The sequence below is a fragment of the Tachysurus vachellii genome, chromosome 4 (genome assembly GCF_030014155.1).
Source record: "Tachysurus vachellii isolate PV-2020 chromosome 4, HZAU_Pvac_v1, whole genome shotgun sequence".
In the NCBI taxonomy this organism is placed as follows: Eukaryota; Metazoa; Chordata; class Actinopteri; order Siluriformes; family Bagridae; genus Tachysurus; species Tachysurus vachellii.
In genome coordinates, this window is record NC_083463.1 from 23,386,500 (window position 1) to 23,407,501 (window position 21,002).

General features: G+C 38.3%; 1 protein-coding gene across 2 annotated transcripts; it reads left to right on the plus strand.

The window, feature by feature from the left end:
* Positions 1–332: 332 nt before the first annotated feature.
* LOC132844689 (serine/threonine-protein kinase 4-like) lies at positions 333–20,505 on the plus strand. 2 transcript variants are annotated; one of them, XM_060868389.1, is made up of 11 exons: positions 333–667; positions 5,061–5,141; positions 5,909–6,037; positions 6,332–6,446; positions 6,733–6,897; positions 7,125–7,292; positions 7,726–7,863; positions 12,000–12,128; positions 12,402–12,594; positions 18,117–18,253; positions 19,970–20,505. In XM_060868389.1, the coding sequence occupies exons 1-11, from the start codon at positions 621–623 to the stop codon at positions 20,126–20,128; spliced, it is 1,461 nt and encodes a 486-aa protein (XP_060724372.1). In that variant the 5' UTR covers positions 333–620; the 3' UTR covers positions 20,129–20,505. The 2 variants fall into 2 exon arrangements, with proteins under 2 accessions (XP_060724372.1, XP_060724373.1); XM_060868390.1 differs by lacking the exons at positions 18,117–18,253; positions 19,970–20,505 and adding an exon at positions 15,417–15,555.
* The last annotated feature ends 497 nt before the right edge of the window (positions 20,506–21,002 follow it).

Consider the following 21,002-nt stretch of genomic DNA (forward strand, 5'->3'; position numbering starts at 1 on the left):
AATATTTTAAATAGGAAATAGCTCAGAAGTGACACCTGGTTGACTTGAAGTCTTAATTGCCTCTCTTCAGTCACTATTTCATACTCCGTTATCTGGCAACATAAACAGGAATCTATGTAAACGATAAAACTAATGCATTTGTATGAAAATACAGTACGTGAGCACAGAGAATAGATGCAAACGTGTAAAAGGTTTACACTAAGCAGAACGCAAATATGACGCCATGGCGCCCTGAGAATGCTAATTAGCGCATGGCGTCATCCGGTGGCATTTAGCGACTTTTCGAGCGACTCTCCGTTGAAAAGTGCTTACCAGGAGTGAACACGAAATATTTGGCAACCGAGTTTCTCTCACACTGCGGAACTCCCAACACGGGTGGATTAGAAATCAGTAGAAAATAAGACGTTAAATAAATTCAGCGTAACGTAAATTCAAACACTTCTCGGCTTACTAAGCGGTTTTACACACACATTAATCTAAAGAAAAGTGTAAAGAGTGGAGAATTCAGTCGTTTAGGTGCAGGTTTAAAATGGTTTGAACACCTTCAGTTAGCTAGCTAGCATAAAGTTAAATTCAAATGTTGGTCATTAGATAGGTAACGTTAGCTATTATATCAAGTCATGACGGAAACAAGAGAGCAGGTACAACTAAGGAACAACCCTCGCAGGTAATACTTATTAATGTTTAATGGTGTAATCACGGTATAATTTAACTTGTCAACTAAGTCAGTCTAATGTAAAAGTGTTGACTTGCTAGCCAGCTAAGTACTATTAGCTTACCATGAGCTTAATGTATAGCCATAGCCACATATACACGTATGCTATCCTGCTGTTTTAGCCATGGCGATATATTTACAGTATATTTTCTTTAATAGGTTAAATGAATGTTTTTTTTAGAATTTAATTGTGAGTTGGTGTAATTCACAGAAGATGTCTGTTTTGCAATTTGAGGGGGGAAAATAAAGAAGGAACCTTTAGCCTTAACATGCTAAATCCGCGGCTAGTTAACTAGACAAGATTTTCACCTATTAGCGTTTTACTCACTAATAATTAGAAAGTTACACACAAACATGTATTAATAACGGTGCTATCACTTTTTACACAACACAGATAAGTTCTTGATTTTGATTGGTGCTTATTGAATTTCTCTGACAGCAGTTCTAATCACAGGTTTATATTAACGCGCACCTTCTAATTCTTATCGTTATAACATTAAACCTAATAATAAAAGTCTTGAAATTACGTGTTATATAACAGGGAAAATAATGATAATTAAAATGATGAAGCTTTTTGTAAGAGGAAGTTTATTCAACATGTATGGGAGAAGTCTTCAGTGTGAGCACTTTGTAACAGTCGGAGCTAAAGCTGTTGTTTTAAAGGCGACATCACACACATTCTGTTGTCATTTGGAGTGTCAGTTGTGTACATTATCATGCCTGTGTGATGCAGTACCAATGTAAAACGTGACGCCAGTATAGAATCATGTCGCACTGTGTCAAGTGACTAAACAATTTGGCCACTCCTGTTATACAGTATCTCACAAGTTAGTAAACCCCTCATATTTTTGTAAATATTTTGTTATATCTTTACATGTGACAACCCTGAAGAAATGACACTTTGCTACAGTGTAAAGTAGTGAGTGTACAGCTTGTATAACAGTGTAAATTTGCTGTCCCCTCAAAATAACTCAACACACAGCAGCCATTAGTGTCTGGAGACATGCTTGGCCAGTCCATCACCTTTACCCTCAGCTTCTTTAGCAAGTCTCTGAAAGGAGGGGATCATGCTCTGCTTCAGTATGTCACAGTACATGTTGGCATTCATGGTTTCCTCAATGAACTGTAGCTCCCCAGTGCCGGCAGCACTCATGAAGCCCCAGACTATGACACTCCCACCAACATGCCTGACTGTAGGCAAGACACACTTGTCTTTGTACTTCTCACCTGGTTGCTGCTACACAGGCTTGACACCATCTGAACCAAATAAGTTTATCTTGGTCTCATCAGACCACAGGACATGGTTCCACTAATCCATGTCCTTAGTCTGCTTGTCTTCAGCAAACTGTTTGCAGGCTTACTTGTGCATCATCTTTAGAAGAGGCTTGCTTCTGGGATGACAGCCATGTAGACCAATTTGTTGCAGTGTGCGGTGTATGGTCTGAGCACTGACAGGCTGACACCCCCTACCCCTTCAAGCTCTGTAGCAATGCTGGCAGCATTCATATGTCTATTTCCCAAACACAACCTCTGGATATGACACTGACCACGTACACTCAACTTCTTTGGTCGACCATGGCGAGGCCTGTTCTGAGTGGAACCTTTCCTGTTAAACCACTGTTTGGTCTTGGCCACTGTGCTGCAGCTGTTTTAGGGTCTTGGCAATATCCTTATAGCCATCTTTATGTAGAGGAACGATTCTAATTTCAGATCCTCGGAGAGTTCTTTGCCATGAGGTGCCATGTTGAACTTCCAGTGTCCAGTTTGGGAGAGTGAGAGCGATAACACCAAATTTAACACCTGCTCCCCATTCACACCTGAGACCTTGTAACACTAATGAGTCACATGACACCAGGGAGAGAAAATGGCTAATTGGGTTTACTTTAGACATTTTCACTTTTGTGTGTGTTCACTTTTTTGGCCAGTGGTTTAGACATTAATAGCTATGTGTTGAGTTATTTTGAGGGGACAGCAAATTTACACCATTGTACAAGCTGTACACGCACTAGTTTACATTGTAAAGTGACATTTATTCAGTGTTGTCACATGAAAAGATATAATAAAATATTTAGAAAAATGTGAGGAGTGTATTCACTTCTGTGAGATACTATATACTATTCTAGATGGTCATTAAGATTTCCTATTATAGATACTGTTTTGCATGCCAATTTTCTTGATTTTCTATCTAAATATTTTGTGTGTTGAGGATTTTTGATTTAAAGATGCCAATCACACCTCGTGAGTCTGTTTAATACTGCTGTACATTTAAAGTGCTAAACATTAGAGCCCAACTTGAAAATGAGATGGAGAGAGATTTTTGAGATATGCCATTAGGAGAACCCTTCTTTCAATCCTTCTGATTTACATAAAGCATGCATGAGAGTATGTGAACAATGCCACTCACATACTATCTGCATGTGCACTGTATGCTTGGAGAAAGTTTACTTGCACCTTAACGTTTCCACTGATGGAAACTCTAGTGACTTGTGTTCTTCTTGATATTATTGCAAGCAGTTTCTCAGAAACTGAGGATACAACTGTTTATAGCTACCACAGGGTTGGACAAAACACTAGCCAAACTTTCATGAAACAGAATTTCACATTTAGTCCAAACTAAACATTAATGCATATTTCAAAATACTATGCTTTATAGTATATAGGAACACAGACAAACAAGCAGTGAGCGACATTGAATAGTTGTGAATTCTGGTTAGTCATAAAGCAAACAATTCATTGCTTTTATTACTTCTAAAATATCTTTAAAAATAGAGTTTAAGCTGAAGAAGGTAGAAGTGTTAAGGCAGTACAAAGAGTAACTCAAGCGAACCTTCTCAGTCATCTTGTATAGCCGCAGCTGTGATGTGAGCTGGAGAGCTGAACTGAGGTCAAGACAGTCGTGAACGTCATCAAGCTTTTGGTACTAGCTACAAACACTTCAGTGATCTCAGCTACTACTTTCCAGACTTAATTTTTCTTTATAATGTCTTATACAATTTAATTAGCAGAATATACTGAATGTTCTGTTTAACCCATCTTGCTTGTGTTGCTGACGTCGCATTAAAAGCACAAAAATAAACAGATTTATCTCTGTGATAAAATGAGAGCCTGTCAGAAAATACTTAAGTGTACTGTCTCTAGCTTTCTTCAAGGAGCTTTGCAACTATTGATACATGTTTGATGAATTTTGCTATTATAAGTGAATGAACCTGAAGTAGAGGAATCATTGTGGTTATAATGCAGAAGTGTTTGTGCAAGTAGCCTATGGCAGGTAGGAACTAAATTCTTGGAGGGGGAATGAAAAAATCATTGTAGCATACAATTGGTCAGACTTATGATTCACTTATCTCATTTGACTGCATCCTATGTGACCACACATGACATTTTCACAATTTCATGTATTAGAAGTGTAGGGTTATGCATTATAATATCATAATTGCAGTATCGTATGCAATCACAAAACCTCACCTGGTTAGGTGATTCTGTAGTAACATAAAAAAAAAAAAATCTGCATTTTCAGTATTTTGTTTACATCCAAGTTGTCTAACAGCAGAATATTTCACTGTTTTCTGCTGTTCTTGACACCATGTTCGGTACTGAATGTCTTTGTGATGTGACACTCCACAGGCAATAAGTTATAGAAAAACTGCAAATACTTACAGCCATATGTCTTTTTATATTTTAGTTTTAATTGTTACTATTCAATTGTGGCAGATGTGTTTTTTTTTTTTGTTTGTTTGTTTGTTTTTTTTGTGTGTGTGTGTGGGGGGGGTTGTTTTTTTTTTTTTTTTTTACTACAAATGAATGTTTTGTGGAGTGTTGTGACTAATTTACCCAACAGGGGTCTCGCACTCCTCTTCTTTCCCATTGCCCTGCCCCAGTAGCTAATGCGATGGCTCATGATGCTCTACAAACAGAAATCCAACAGTGTCCTGACTAATCTTATCACAGACTTGCAGCAATAATATAATTCTTTTGTTTATACAGATTGGAAATGTGTATAGTGGATTTCAATTTTGCTGTACTGGGAGAGAGGGTAAATATTCATACTAGAAATTGATTTGTCCCCAGTTGACTAGGAGTTGGTATTGTTATAGTTAGCAGAACATGATTTGAATTTGTGTAGTGTGTTACATATGGAGGACGCTGATGTTACAGGACCATTTTGATTGAAGCTTTCCATGCCCTAGGGAGAAAAAAACAGAAGAGCCTCTTTTCATATTTATTGCCACTGAATATGGGCTATTCAAACAGGTTAAAAAAAAGCTAGCTTTTTGCAGTTAGAGAATGAGTTGTATTCATGCATGATATGGCTTTTAATTTGTTGAATTTCACATTATGTCTTTAGGCAACTGAAGAAACTTAGTGAGGACAGCCTGACCAAGCAGCCTGAGGAAGTGTTTGATATTTTGGAGAAACTTGGAGAGGGGTAGGTAAAAATTTTCAATTTTACAGTTTTAGAAAATTTCCTGTATTAAATGATGCATCATAGTATTCAGCATGAATGCCAAAGTGACACTTTAAAGCCGCTGCCCATTCAGAAGTGTCTTTATGAAGAATTAAAGGAGTTTCCAAGAAAACTGAAGAAATAACAGTTCCATTGTGCGCTGTATGGCCAAAATTATGTGGGCACCTGACCATGATATAATACTATTTGACATAAGTTTATTGTATATCACAAGTGCTTAAGAGCAGCCGGCACAACGACATGCACGAAAATGAATGTGCAGATCACAACACCTTGCACTTACTGGAATGGTTGACATGCCCATTCTCATGTTCTGTACTAAAGGTAAATTTTAAATGCCGTTGCATCTAAACATAAAAGTTTCAAGATTTAATGAAAGCTTAATATTTAGTATATTTTTCATAAATATACATGAGTTCAGTGAGTATCAAAAAAAAAAAAATTCATGCCCATACAGCTTATGGAAAATTGTCAGTCTTTCCCTAACATGTCCATTTGTTTGTCTAATATAGAAAGAATAATCAAATTTTATGACTAAACCAGCTATGATGAGGAAAATTCTAAACTATTTGTTTTGCACAGTGAAATAAGGAAATCTGAAACGCTTGAATGTTTAGACATAATGAAATGAGAAAAACAAGACTTGCTCTGGTTGGCAGGCATTTTTCTCTTGTACAGTCAGTGACAGAAGGTGGTCATTAATGTGATTTAAACCTTTTTTTTTTTAGGTCTTATGGCAGCGTATTCAAGGCACATTATAAAGAGACTGGGGAGATTGTGGCAATTAAACAGGTTCCTGTGGAGTCAGATCTACAAGAAATCATTAAAGAGATCTCTATTATGCAGCAGTGCAACAGGTTTGCTCACATTGACTCATACATCCCTTTTTTACTGATATATCTGTCCTTCAGATCTCTGATTTACCCACTTATGCTTTGTGGTGTTATGTTAATGTCTGAACAACTTCCATAATTTTTTTTGCCTGGAACAATAGTACTCTGATTCAAACTGCAGCAAATGTGCCCAGTCTGAAAGCTACCTGTTGTTATATTTATTATTTTCTACATGAGGATTTAGATTCATTGCATTTATTAGGTATTCTTTTTTTCAAGATTGGATGTTGATAGTTTTATTGTTGTCTTTTGCACCAGTCCACATGTGGTGAGATATTATGGCAGTTACTTTAAGAACAGTGATCTATGGATTGTAATGGAGTACTGTGGAGCTGGCTCTGTGTCTGACATTATCAGAATACGCAACAAAACAGTAAGTGAAAGCTCTCCTTTAAAGTCTTGTGGCGCTAAAATTGTTGGAAAAAAAAATATAATAGGCAAAATATATTCTTGAAAAATTTATGGACGACACAAAAAAAAAGACAGAGATTCAGATAGCTTATTATATCAGATAGCTTGTTATATAGCTTATTATAAGTATCCCTTATTAGTTGTTCATTTCTGACAGTTTGTGCATTTTTATGCCTGGTGAAAAAACAGTGTAGTAAAGCAGCGTCCATGAAATCTGTCATAATTTTCTGTGTTTTTGTGTGTGACAGTTAACAGAAGATGAAATAGCTGCCATTATGCAGTCCACTCTTAAAGGACTGGAATACTTGCACTTCATGAGGAAGATCCACAGGGACATCAAAGCTGGAAACATCCTTCTGAACTCTGAGGGACAGGCCAAACTTGCCGACTTTGGTGTTGCGGGACAGCTAACTGTGAGGGCAAACAGTGTTTAGTTCACATACAGAGTACAAACATTATATAAATCAGTTAAATTTTTTTAATTTATATTAAAATTCTTGTACCAGTGTGTAAAGCGTTACAATGCAAGATTTAGCTAGAAATAGATACTGTACATGGAGTAATAGAACATTTGTTTGATTGTTAGAAAATTCTCTAATTTTGTTTACCTGCTGCATTTTGCCTCTGTTTTCTCTCTAAGGACACAATGGCGAAACGCAACACAGTAATTGGAACGCCGTTTTGGATGGCTCCAGAGGTCATTCAGGAAATTGGCTATAACTGTGTAGCAGATATCTGGTCTCTTGGCATCACAGCCATAGAGATGGCTGAAGGGAAGCCACCATATGCAGACATACACCCTATGAGGGTAAAACTTGTAAAGCTATAATATGATTTAATAAGTTTAAAGTATGTATTAATCAGAACATTTGGTTGTAATATTGTCCGTATTTTTTAGATGTTATGATACAGTTTCATCACATAGAAATTTTTAGGATTTCCACAATTTTTAAGATTTTACTGAAAAAAGAACAGTTTTATAGAAATCAGATACAATTCACAGGCTCACGTTTAAATGTGTTATTTGTGTATGTTTTCAATTCAGTTATGATGATTCTTTAGTTATTTTTGTATATATGATGTGTACAAATATGGCTATTATTTTACTATATGTGGGTGTATATATAATCGTTCACTATATAACTGACATTGTAAGACTTCCAAAGATTCTGTCTAATGATCATTTGAAATGCTGAATTTATTCTAAATGCTGGTGTATCTGTGGGTTGTTGTTTGAACAGGCAATATTCATGATTCCAACAAATCCACCACCAACATTTCGGATCCCTGACCAGTGGTCAGAACCTTTCAGGGATTTTGTGGCACAATGCCTGATAAAGAATCCTGAGAGCAGAGCAACAGCCACACAGCTATTACAAGTATGTTGGTTTTCTTCTCTCTGTCATTACCTGTCTCCTTTAAACACAGCGTTTGTTTTAATTGTCAGTTAACAACTGAAATTAACATTTATATTTACAAAATGATTTCTGCCTGTGATTATCAAAGCAGCATTTAGCATCTATGTTTTAATTATTTTACAACATATAACTCATGTTTCAGTTTTGAAATAAACAATTGAACAGAGTAGATTACTGTGGTGATAGTTGATTGTAGATATATGCCTCACTGTAGTCAGAATGTGCATGGAAAAGGTGTGTGAGAACACTAGGAGCTTATCTAATGCACTGTGCTCTGAAGCTAAGTTACAGAAACCGCCACCCCACACCCCCAAAGAACCTTTTGTATCTCTCAGCATATGCCTCATTGTCACTTGCATCCACATGACTCTGAACTGCCTACATGTCACAACCAGTTTGGAAACATGCCGTCTTGATTTCTCGAAACAAATTAATAATTAAAAATGCAAATGAGATGGAAAAAATACTTGCACTTGTCAATGCTCCTAGGCGCAGTTCCACTTACACTTCCTTGCAAAAAATATTCAGCCCCCTTAAAAGTCATCAGGTTAATCTGAATTACATATGCTGCTTGCATAAATATTCACCCTCTAGACTTTAGACTGCTTGCTAGAATACCTTTTGCTGCAGTAAAAGCTTTAGGATTTTCCTATCCACTCTCATATACAATCCTAGGTTATGCAGAGATCTTCACAAGTTTCTGGTTTTTGTCCTGGTTTTTGAGGGAGGGGTTTGTGTAACTATTATTCCAGCAGTGTTGCTTCTCCAGTGCTTCTTTTATTGTATCTTTAACTTTTTTGAATGCTCTAGGAAGTCTTTATTTTCCTTCTGTTTTCCTTAAATGAAAGTTCAACTAAGGTGATTTTTAATCAGAAAATGGGAGTTGTTTTAATATTTCACAGGTGAAAGCCAATCATAATCCAAGTATGTTTTTCATTAGCATGGGCCTGCTGAATGCTATTGCTGAAACATTACAAGTGTTTTTCCCTGTATTCACTATATATTTACATTTGCAAAATTCATTCATTCATTCATCTTCTACCGCTTATCCGAACTACCTCGGGTCACGGGGAGCCTGTGCCTATCTCAGGCGTCATCGGGCATCAAGGCAGGATGCACCCTGGACGGAGTAACTTTTTGAGTAACCTTATTCAATGCGACTTGTATTGTATTTCAATTTATTTAACTGAACAATTTATGGCCACTGCGAAAGATCGGTCACCCTATTGTTTACACCTCAACCGAGGGACCTCTATTAGGTTTTAGTCAGCAGAATGTAAAGCTCTACATTGTTGGTAAAAATGTATACACTCAAATAGGTAAGAAGGTACCAAGCCATTAATTGCGTTCAAAGAAACGTCAAAGGTCTGAATTCCAGAAATCGGAAATTGTACCGGAAGCCAGTGGAAGGGATGCAGGATCGGTGTGATTTGATTGTTTGCGAGTATAGGTCAGCATATGAGCTGCAGCACTTTGCACAAGTTGCAGACGATACAGATAAGCTTGATTGACTCCAATATAAAGAGCGTTGCAATAATCTAGCCGTGAGCTAGTAAAAGCATGAATGGCTCTCTAGGTTACTCGGAATCAGAAAGGCCTTGACCTTCGTGAGGAGGCGAAGATGGAAAAAGCCTCTCTTGACAACAGAATCAATATGTGTCTGAAAATTTAATCTGTTGTCTAAAGTCACCCCTAAATTTTTCACTGCTTGGCAAAAATGAGGGGCAGAGAAATCAAGACCAGCAGCAACAAAACTGGAACGTTGGAGGTGCCAAACAGAATACATTCTGTTTTACTGTCTTTTATGCAGAGACAGTTCTGTGACTACCAAAGTTTGATGATATGAAAACGTCTGTGGATGCATTCAAGTGCATCAGAAGAGTTTGGTACATCCCACAGATAGATATGTAAATCATCTGCATACATATGAAATGAAATGAAATATTATGCTTTGAAATAACCTATAACACTGCAAACTTTGCAACTGTGTGTCTCTCTTCAAGGGGCATTGTGGCCATGCTGTCGGACTCTGATTGTGTGTGTGTCTGTGTGTGTGTGTGTGAGTGACAGAGAGTGACTATGAACATGAATGACTCAAATCAAACTAATTTGGGGACATCATAACTAGCCACCATATTGATTTACAGTCTTAAATAGTCACTACATATAGCCACATTCTACGGGCCCTCAATTCAACTAGCAATCATAATGATTTAGGCTGAATGCGAACGCTAACGTTGCCTTGTGTCGACTCAGCTCAGTGAACTTGATGTGGGGACTGTGTTTTTGGATGAGATGTTGAAGCATCGAACTTGTACTGTTGTGGTACGGCAGTTCAATCTTACAGAAAAGACCCTGTACAAAGTATTAGTTTGAAATTATTGCAAACTTTCTGCCATTTTCTTTTGCATAAATCTTCTCACCCCTCTGCACTTTCTCCCCATTCAACCATTTTTCATTTTTCATTTGTCTTTGTTTACATCACATGTCCAGAGTTTAATGGGTTGTGGGTCAGTAATAATGGTACACGGGAAACACAGTGCTCCATGTGTATTTACAGTAAGTTGATGATTTTTTGTATTCGGATTACTCGAGTATATTGTGTATACACTATAGACACAACTCCAAATCATTGAATTCAGGTTTTTCAATCACTTCTATGGCCACAGGTGTATAAAATCAAGCATTTAGGAGTGCAGACTGCTTCTACAAACATTTGTGAAAGAAAGAATGTGTTGCTCTCAGGAGTGAATTTAAGCATGGTACCGTGATTGGTTGCCACTTGTTCAAGTCCATTCATGAAATTTCCTCACTACTAAATATTCCATGGTCAGCTGTTAGTGGTATTATAGCAAAGTGGAAGCAATTGAGAACAACAGCAACTCAGCCACAAAGTAGTAGGCCATGTCAAATCACAGAGTGGGGTCAGCACATGCTGAGGCACACAGTGCACAGAGGAGTCTGAGTTTGGCGGTTGCCAGGTGAACGGTAATTGCATGACTGCCTTGTATATGTTTGTGTGTGTATATGTATCATATGTACAGTGATGTGAAAGTGTTTTCCCCTTGCTAATTTTTTTTTTTTTTTGCACATTTTTCACACTTTATCGTTTCAGATCATCAAACAAATTTAAATATTGGTCAAATATGACACAAGTAAACACAGCATGCAGTTTTTAAATGAAGGTTTTTATTATTAAGGGAAAACAAAATCGAAACCCACATGGCCCTGTGTGAAAAAGTGTTTTTCCCAGGAGCGGCCGGCCGACCAAAATTACTCCAAGAGCGCAGCGACGACTCATTCAAGATGTCACAAAAAACCCACAACAACATCCAAAGAGCTGCAGGCCTCACTTGCCTCCATTAAGGTTAGTGTTCATGACTCCACCATAAGAAAGAGACTGGGCAAAAATGGCCTGCATGGCAGAGTTCCAAGACGAAAACCGCTGCTGAGCAAAAAGAACATAAAGGCTCATCTCAGATTTGCCAGAAAACATCTTGATGATCCCCAAGACTTTTGGGAAAATACTGTGTTTGTCCCATTACATCTGGCATAAAAGTAACACTGCATTTCAGAAAAAGAACATCATACCAACAGTAAAATATGTTTGTGGTAGTGTGATGGTCTGGGGCTGTTTTGCTGCTTCAGGACCTGGAAGAATTGCTGTGATACATGAAACCATGAATTCTGCTGTCTACTGAAAAATCCTGCAGGACTATGTGTGACAACCTGTTTGTAACCTCAAGCTGAAGCAATCTTTGGTTCTGCAGGAAGACAATGATCCCAAACACACCAGCAAGTCCACCTGAATGACTGAAGGAAAAACAAAATGAATACTTTGTAGTGGCCTAGTCAAAGTCCTGACCTGAATACTATTGAGATGCTGTGGCACGACCTTAAAACGGTGGATTATGCTTGAAAACCCTCCAATGTGGCTTTTCATTTAAAAACTGCATGTTGTGTTTACTTGTGTACTTTGACTAATATTTAAATTTGTTTGATTTTTTGTTGAAACATTAAAGTGTGACAAACATGCAAAAAAAGGGGCAAACAATTTTACACCACTGTATGTATTTTGTATTTTTTTTTTTCTTTAGCACCCATTCATAAAGAATGTTAAGTCCAATAGTGTCCTGAGGGCACTTATTACAGAAGCTATGGAGCTCAAACTGAAGAAACAGGAGACTGAACAGAGAGAACAGGACACAGAGGATGAAGAAAACTCGGTATTAAAAACATCTGCTAAAAGTTCTTTGATCTTTTTCCAGAATAAATTATGCCTGTAGCCTAATATTCCCAGGCTTTCCCCAGCCAATAATGCTTTTGAATAGTTTATTAATAAAATGTAACTTTAGAAATTGTTAATTGAAAATATTATATGTTAAACATATTTAAAAAGTGGTGTATTGCTTTTATCAAGATTCACTTATGCTTTGAAATGAGTAATTGCAGTTGTATATTTTTAAGTTATACTTTGTTGATTGTCTATGGCTGATCAGGATGAAGATGAAGTTGATCAGGGTACAATGGTGAGGGCCAGCACATCAGATCTGGGAACAGTCCGTGCAGTCGGCTCACTCGGAAGTTCATTGGGAACCATGATTGAGCACAATGACAGCACGTTGGAGTCTCAGCTTGGTACCATGGTCATAAACTCAGAGGATGAAGAGGAGGATGCAGGCACCATGAAACGTGAGTGAGCACGTACAGCTCTCCCTCATATTCTTCTGCTGTAATCATGGACATGTGGTTTGGTTACGCCGTTAATTTTATGATGTATAAAAAAGTGATTTTTTTTTTCAAAAAGGGAGATTGTTCACATTCTTTGTGCAGCGCTTATATATATACACTGTTCAAAAAATTATAGGGAACACTTAAACAACACAATGTAACTCCAAGTCAATCACACTTCTGTGAAATCAAACTGCCCACTTAGGAAGCAACACTGATTGACAATCAATTTCACATGCTGTTGTGCAAATGGAATAGACAACAGGTTATTACTCCCAATAAAGGAGTGGTTCTGCAGGTGGTGACCACAGACCACTTCTCAGTTCCTATGCTTTCTGGCTGAAGTTTTGGTCACTTTTGAATGCTGGCAGTGCCTTCACTCTAGTGGTAGCATGAGACGGATTCTACAACCCACACAAGTTGCTCAGGTAGTGCAGCTCATCCAGGATGGCACATCAATGCGAGCTGTGGCCAGACGGCTTGCTGTGTCTGTCAGCATAGTGTCCAGAGCATGGAGGCGCTACCAGGAGACAGGCCAGTATGTCAGGAGATGTGGAGGAGGCTGTGGGAGGGCAAGAACCCAGCAGCAGGACCGCTACCGCCGCCTTTGTGCAAGGATGAACAGGAGGAGCACTGCCAGAGCCCTGCAAAATTACCTCCAACAGGCCACAAATGTGCATGTGTCTACTCAAACGGTCAGAAACAGACTCCGTGAGGGTGGTATGAGGGCCCGACGACCACAGGTGGGGGTTGTGCTTACAGCCCAACACCGGGCAGGACGTTTGGCATTTGCCAGAGAACACCAAGATTGGCAAATTCACCACTGGTGCCCTGTGCTCTTCACAGATGAAAGCAGGTTCACACTGAGCACATGTGACAGACATGACAAGAGTCTGGAGACGCCGTGGAGAACGTTCTGCTGCTTGCAACATCCTCCAGTATGACCGGTTTGGCAGTGGGTCAGTAATGGTGTGGGGTGGCATTTCTTTGGAGGGCCGCACAGCCCTCCATGTGCTCGCCAGAGGTAGCCTGACTGCCATTAGGTACCGAGATGAGATCCTCAGACCCCTTGTGAGACCATATGCCGGTGCGGTTGGCCCTGGGTTCCTCCTAATGCAAGACAATGCTAGTCCTCATGTGGCTGGAGTATGTCAGCAGTTCCTGCAAGACGAAGGCATTGATGCTATGGACTGCCCCGCCCATTCCCCAGACCTGAACCCAGTTGAGCACATCTGGGACATCACGTGTGACTCCATCCACCAATGCCAAGTTGCACCACAGACTGTCCAGGAGTTGGCGGATGCTTTAGTCCAGGTCTGGGAGGAGATCCCTCAGGAGACCATCCGCCACCTCATCAGGCGTATGCCCAGGCACGTGGAGGCCACACAAACTACTGAGCCTCGTTTTGACTTGTTTTAAGAACATTACATCAAAGTTGGATCAGCCTGTAGTGTGCTTTTCCACTTCAATTTTGAGTGTGACTCCAAATCCAGACCTCCATGGATTAATAAATTTTGATTTTCATTGATCATTTTTGTGTGATTTTGTTGTCAGCACATTCAACTATGTAAAGAACAAAGTATTTTGTAAGACTATTTCATTCATTCAGATCTAGGATGTGTTGCTTAAGTGTTCCCTTTATTTTTTTGAGCAGTGTATATATCGCTTATATACTGCTCAGATAAGGGAACACTTAAATGACATGTTGGATCTTGATGATCAAAATAATAAAGTATTTACATCTTCAAAATTCAGTTCTTTGCTTATATACATTGTGTAATTTGCAAAATGGAGTGTCACTGGAGACCAAAATCGTCAACCCTTTTGAGGGCTGGCTCAGGATCCAAGGCATCAGTGAGCTCCTGGACAGTTGGTGGTGATATTTGGTGGCTTTGGATTCTCCGATGCATAACCTAGCAGAGGTTATCAATTGGATACATGTCTGTGGAACGTAAGGGCCAGTCAGTGACAACAATAACTTTATTATCTGCCTACACACTGGCCACATGAGACCGGGCATCATCAAGCACTGGGGGGGCCCTAGGGTCTACTGCACCAGCTTAAAGTCTGACAGTGGCGCTGAGGATTTCATCCCAGTACCAGTAACAGCATTAAGGGTACCACTAGCTAGCATGTGGAAGTCTTCAGGCATCTCCAGACTCTTCACATTTTATCTTCTTCACATTTGATCAACGTGAACCTGCTCTGATCTTTGATTAGAATGTTTTGCTAATGGCGGATCTGCGATTTCATGGAGACTGTTTCTGAAAGTTTGGTCAGAAACATGCACAATAATAGCCTGTTTGAGGTCATTTTGTAGTGCTTTGGCAGAGCCCCTCATGTTCCTCCTCAATCAATGGACAGATACTGGTCCTGCTGCTGGGTGGTTGCCTTTCTAATTGACTTGATGTTATACTGTGATGATTAAGTGTTCTCTTTTTTGAGCAGTGTATATTGGTGAGATTTAACATCCACCAGAGGTCAAATTTGAGCCAAAACATTCATGGCCAGCAGGATTTCTATATCGACCAGTTAAATGTTTATCAGATTCATGTTGACTATTTTGGGACACATTTGTGCAGCAGCATGGAGATGAATCTATACACAGGAAATGTTCATGGTGTAGTTTGTAATAACATTTTAGGATTTCAGATTTGCCAAATCAGATCATTTAATAGTTATCACTGTTATGCCTTTTAGTTGCATCCTTTATATTGGCTGCACTTTAATCCCTGTGGGCCATCTTATGCTCTTACGACTTGCTTTCTCCAGTTTCAATACAGACACCTCACCATCTGCAAAATGATCCCAATCAATCAGCCCAGGAAAGTTAACTCCAATACCACTTTCCTTCTAATGGAAAAATATTGGATTAGTATAGATCTGTACTAAGAGCCTTACCTCTTACATCAAAGAATGCGTACTTTATCTTACTCTGAGTATAAACCAAAAAAAATCAACTAATTTAATCTAATATAATGTATTAATATTTTTAAAAAATGGTATCAATGTATAGTTTTTCAATATTGTATTTGTTATGGCAAAGGGTTGTACAATATATGATAACATTAATTCAGAAAGGTGAGACCTTTTAAATATTACAATATAGAATAAATCTGCTGCTAAATAAGCATTCAACATATAGTCGCTGTCAGACGGAATCCTCGTATCTCCAAAACCGTTATTTTTCAGTAAATTAAAAAAACGCCGTACCTTATCTGCAGTGCACAGGGTTTAGTCCGCGTTGCAGTGGATTGTCTTGCGCTAAATTCCTGTCCTCAGACGAGCACCAGAACTAGAGGGGGTCAAGATTTTTTTTTCTTTGAGCCCAGTGTTTTGAAGACATTTACCTCAGAAGACGTGTTGATTCGTTGCGACTCTTCTTGTGGAGAAATATGCCGCGTAGCTCTCCCGCGGAGTGAGGAAGAGGTGGACAGTTGAAGTGTCTAATGGAGTTAAGAGATTTGTGCTCAAGCTATTTTCAAGACTTTAGATTGGTTAATAACTTGTAAAAATAACACCCACGTGGGGACTGACCAAAAGCATCGATATGTGAAAAAATATGAAATTGACGAAATTTGGACATACAAGGTTTCCGCCCGACAGCGACGGTATGCTACTGTTAGTAATTTGTTTTCAAGTCTCATCAGTGTTCAGGAAAGCAGAAGTCTAAAGTTAGTGTTTTGAGCAGCTAATTTCTGGACTAACTAGTATTAACACTTTAATTGAGGAGCATTGTTCTTAGCATGGGGGCACGGTGGCTTAGTGGTTAGCATGCTCGCCTCACACCTCCAGGGTTGGGAGTTCGATTCCTGCCTCCGCCTTGTGTGTGTGGAGCTTGCATGTTCTCCCCGGTCAACCCCTCACAACCCCCCCTAGGCACAGGCCCCCCCGTGACCCGAGGTAGTTCGTATAAGCGGTAGAAAATGAGAGAGTGAGTGTTCTTAGCATTGTGCTCTGTTTGTGTTTGCACTTGTGGTTTGCTACAGATGCAGTTGCTGATGAATAGCTTGGTTATAGTTTGAATCAATAAAATGGGCTAGAATTAATTTTACAGTGGAAATAATGTCTGTGGTCCCCAACGTAAAAATGGCATGTTTTTGTGCTACTTGCTTCACTTGATTTTGCAATTTTATTTAACTCCTAATTGGGGGAAAAAAGCACCAGATCTATCAACTTACAAGATGTGCACAGCCCACCTCAAGTAATTCCACAGATTTTCAAAAGCTACGTTCTTTTTTTTTTTTGTAGGGTTTATTGCATCCTCCCTGAGCAGTTTTTTATCCTTTTGTCATGTTTGGTGAGAGATTTGTTTTTGACAATGAGGCACCCAATTTTAGAATTAAAAAATTATAGTTTTATCAGGCATGGCTTTTTATATTCACTGTATCTCTGTATAATCTAGTCTTCTGTGCAGCAGAGATATTTGATACAACATTGAAATGTAGATAGATAAGAGTACTTTTAAGAGTACTGTTAAAGAAATAATAATGCATTAAAAGTATTCTTTATTCTTGCATGTGCTCCCAATGCCTAGGGGGTTTCCTCTGGGTATACTGGTTTCCTCCCCAGACAAAAAACATATCTTTTAAGCTGATTGGCATTACTAAATTGTACATATTGTGTCAATGGGTGTATGCATTTGTGCTCTGAGAGAGACTGGCACACTCTTCAGGGTGTATCCTGACTGTCTCCAAAGACATACTGTGATATACTGAGATACTGTGGTAATGTTGTATATTTCCCTGACCATATATCATTCTGATCCCTTTTGCCAGGTATCTTTGCTGCATGTTTGTAGTCATAAATTGTTCCAATTCAATGCAATCAGGAGACCGCAGTGGGTTTTTTACAGCCTTTTGTTTTTGCCAGATACTTATAGCTGATGATGCATTTCCTCTCAATAATATCTAGGAATATAGTGATGGAACTTAATGGAGGTTACCTGCTATGTCTGGGCACTCCTTTCAGTTTCCATTCCTGAATATCAGAGAATAATGATCCACTAGTTACTTGTCAAAAATATTTCCTTAAATATTTTTGTGTTAGAAAATTGTGGTGTTTGGTTTTTTTTTTTTAGCATACAAAATAATTTTGTTACCATTCAGAAAAATTTTAATCACTGCATCACGGAAATGAAGGAATGAATTCTTATATCGCCGCTATATCTAATTGCATATTCTGTATGCATTTGTAGAAGAGCAGAGGTAAGACAATAAGGTAATAACTGAATAATTGAACGCCATAAATAAATGATAAGGTGAGGATCTTCACTCTGTGGGCTGCTTGGAGATCTGTTGAATCATCAAAAGAAAATACAAATATATAATACAATTAATTGAATTGCATGCACTTTAATGTGCCTCGAACTCTTTGTCGAACAATTCTGTACAATTGTCTTTTTTCCTATTATATGTTTAGCACCCATTAAAACACTATCCCTGTCCCTTTTTTTAAATTTTATTTATTTTTTTTAAATAAAGATCATCAAGAAACAATGCAGCCAGCTAATGCAGTTAAGCCATCATTCCTACAGTATTTTGAACAGAAAGAGAAGGAGGACAACAAAAACAGTGACAACGACAGTCACAAACTGCCTACAGAATGGGACATGGAGGTGGTAAGTACTGTTCATTGAGTTGCTGACTTGGACTACAAGTCAAAAATGGTGATATTGGTCATTTAGTTGAAATTACATAGCATAAGAATTGGTGACCTTGATGTTTGGTGCCTCTTTAGATTCTACCTGTTACTTTTTGCACAGGTTAGTATTAGATCAGCATCAGTATTTCTATGCTAATAATAAGATATTTTATGATACATGCTTGTTGGCTGTCTCAGTCCTGGCAAAAATTATGTTCTGTGTTGTGGAATATAGTTTTCCATCAGCGGTCAGTGTAGAGTAGAGTCTAAGAGTCACATTTCCAAATCATCCAATTTCCAAATGACGGACTGTTGGTGCAGGCTAGTCTCCTGGAGGTGTTGCAGCAAATGCTCCACCGTGACCTAGTGTGCCCTTGGTCCCCTGCCCGCATGCTCCACCAGGGTAGAACAAGCCAGGGATCAGGTGGAAAATTTAGTGCTCTTTTATTTAGTGGTCACAGTTGGAAAAGCAGTTGCAGTGAGTTGAAAGAAGCAGGAGGTGTGGCAGTGCAGATTTCGTGCTCGTGGTAGAGTGAGGGTGCGACTTTAGCTCGCCTGCTTCCAGGGAGGCCAAACGCAGCAGCGGTTGTAAGCAGTGCTGAACAGCCACCTCTTCTGCTGGCTTTCAGCGCAGCTCTGTGTCGATGTTTCTGCTGATCCAGAGAGTTTCTGGGGCGAAGAACAGTTTTTTGTGCTCTGAGTGCGGTGGAGTCAGCATCACCGTCACACACACTTTTAATCTTGAGGGAAAACACTGTTTCAACATGCATTGTGCCATGTGTTCAAAACCAAACCACACAGTGCAGAATTTTGAAAGGTCTTTTGACTTTAGTTTCTTTAACTGAACTCCTTGCATTATTAGAACAAAAAGCATCACGGCATTATTTGTCCCCTTAGTCAGTACAGTATGTCCCCTTATCCATCAGTGTTAGTCATTGAGCTTGCTCTTGTCTTAGAATGGAGATGGTCTTGTTATTTTTAACTTATTGATTGAGCAATATATAGTTACAGGATGCCTGTAAAGGGCACTGAAGAAGTCATCTGGGAGTCAGCAGGAATGTTGTGCTGGAAATGCATTTGACCATTCTTTTTTATTTGCTACTAAAAAAAAAAAAAAAAACATGGTTTTATGTTGTAAATTATGTTGTAGTCAAAACATAATTGGCTTACACACCACAGCTCAACAATGCTGTAAAAAGACTTTAAACAGACCTATACTGTGTGTATAAGATACTGTGTACATTTCTAATATTACCTTTACTGCTATAGAAATTGGTTAAAACAGTTTTTCATATTCTACTATTAATGTGGTTTCTTTAAGGTTAACATTAGTGGTTGAGCAACTAGAGAGAAAACACTCAATTTTAAAGCGAACAGTGCGACATTATTTTACTTTCCCAGTATTGTATTGATGTTAAATATGTGTTCATCAATTCAATACATTTCTGTGTAATATGGGCTGCAAGCCCTATAAATATGCAATCATCAATGCAAGGAAAATGTTGGCACAAAGTTTGAAAAATACAAAATGGCTCAGAAGATCAGTGTATATACAGTATGATGTAGAAAATCACCACTAGCACAGTGCTTGGACTGTTATAAATGAGTTGAGCTTTATTTTCTGTCTGACACTGTTAATGATATCTAAACATGGAATTTTTATTTAAATTCTAAATCTATACCTAATTTTCAGATACGTTCCTTAAGTGTAGAGGAGCTAAGAAGACGGCTGGCCTCTCTAGACCCACAGATGGAGCAGGAGATTGAGGAGATCCACCAGCGCTACCAGGCCAAACGCCAACCCATTCTCGATGCCATTGAAGCCAAAAAGCGACATCAGCAGAACTTCTGAACCTTCTGAAGAAACTCTTGATGATCCCTCAGCAATGTTCATCATTGTCAGTTACCTATAAAGGTAACTGTGCCAGATCCAGCTATACTTCCTCTTTTTTTTTTTTCTTTTTTTTTTTGTTAAAACCTTTCTTTGCATTTGTTGTTTAATTATTTTTAAAATCTGTTGCTGTAGCTACACCACTATTGGTACTAGATTTGGTGTTACTGTGGGCTCAAAATGCAGGGAACAACATTTTGTCATACACTGTTTGACTTACTGCACTTTTTTATTACTTGTGTAACTTTAGCATGTATATGTTTTGTTTGTTTTTGTCTAAAATAGCTGTAAGTAGCACAGTTCAAAATTTGGTAGTCATTAAACAAGCTAATAATTAGGCTGGATGTTCTTATTTATAGTGTCTTATAAAGCAGGCAACTATACAAAGGTCTATAGAGCTATATATATATATATATATATATATATATATATATATATATATATATTTATACGTATATATATATATATATATATATATATATATATATATATATATATATATATATATATATATATATATATATATATATATATACACACATCGGTTGGTTGGTTGGTTTGTTGGTTGGTTTTCTTTACCCTAGCCAACATAAAAAGTACACAAACCATGTAGTGTAAAATGTTTTAAGCACAATCTCTAGCATTTCTGCTGTAATATGTTAATTAGCATGTTGGGCACACCCAAAAATTAATGTGTCAGGTTAAAAATGTAAACTGGCATTGTAAAACTGTAACGCTAAAAATTTGGAAATAGAACTGCCCAGTGGTAGTGATGGATGTAAAATCAAACATGCCTTCATTTTAAAAAAGAGTCGAGTATTGAACTGCTTTACTA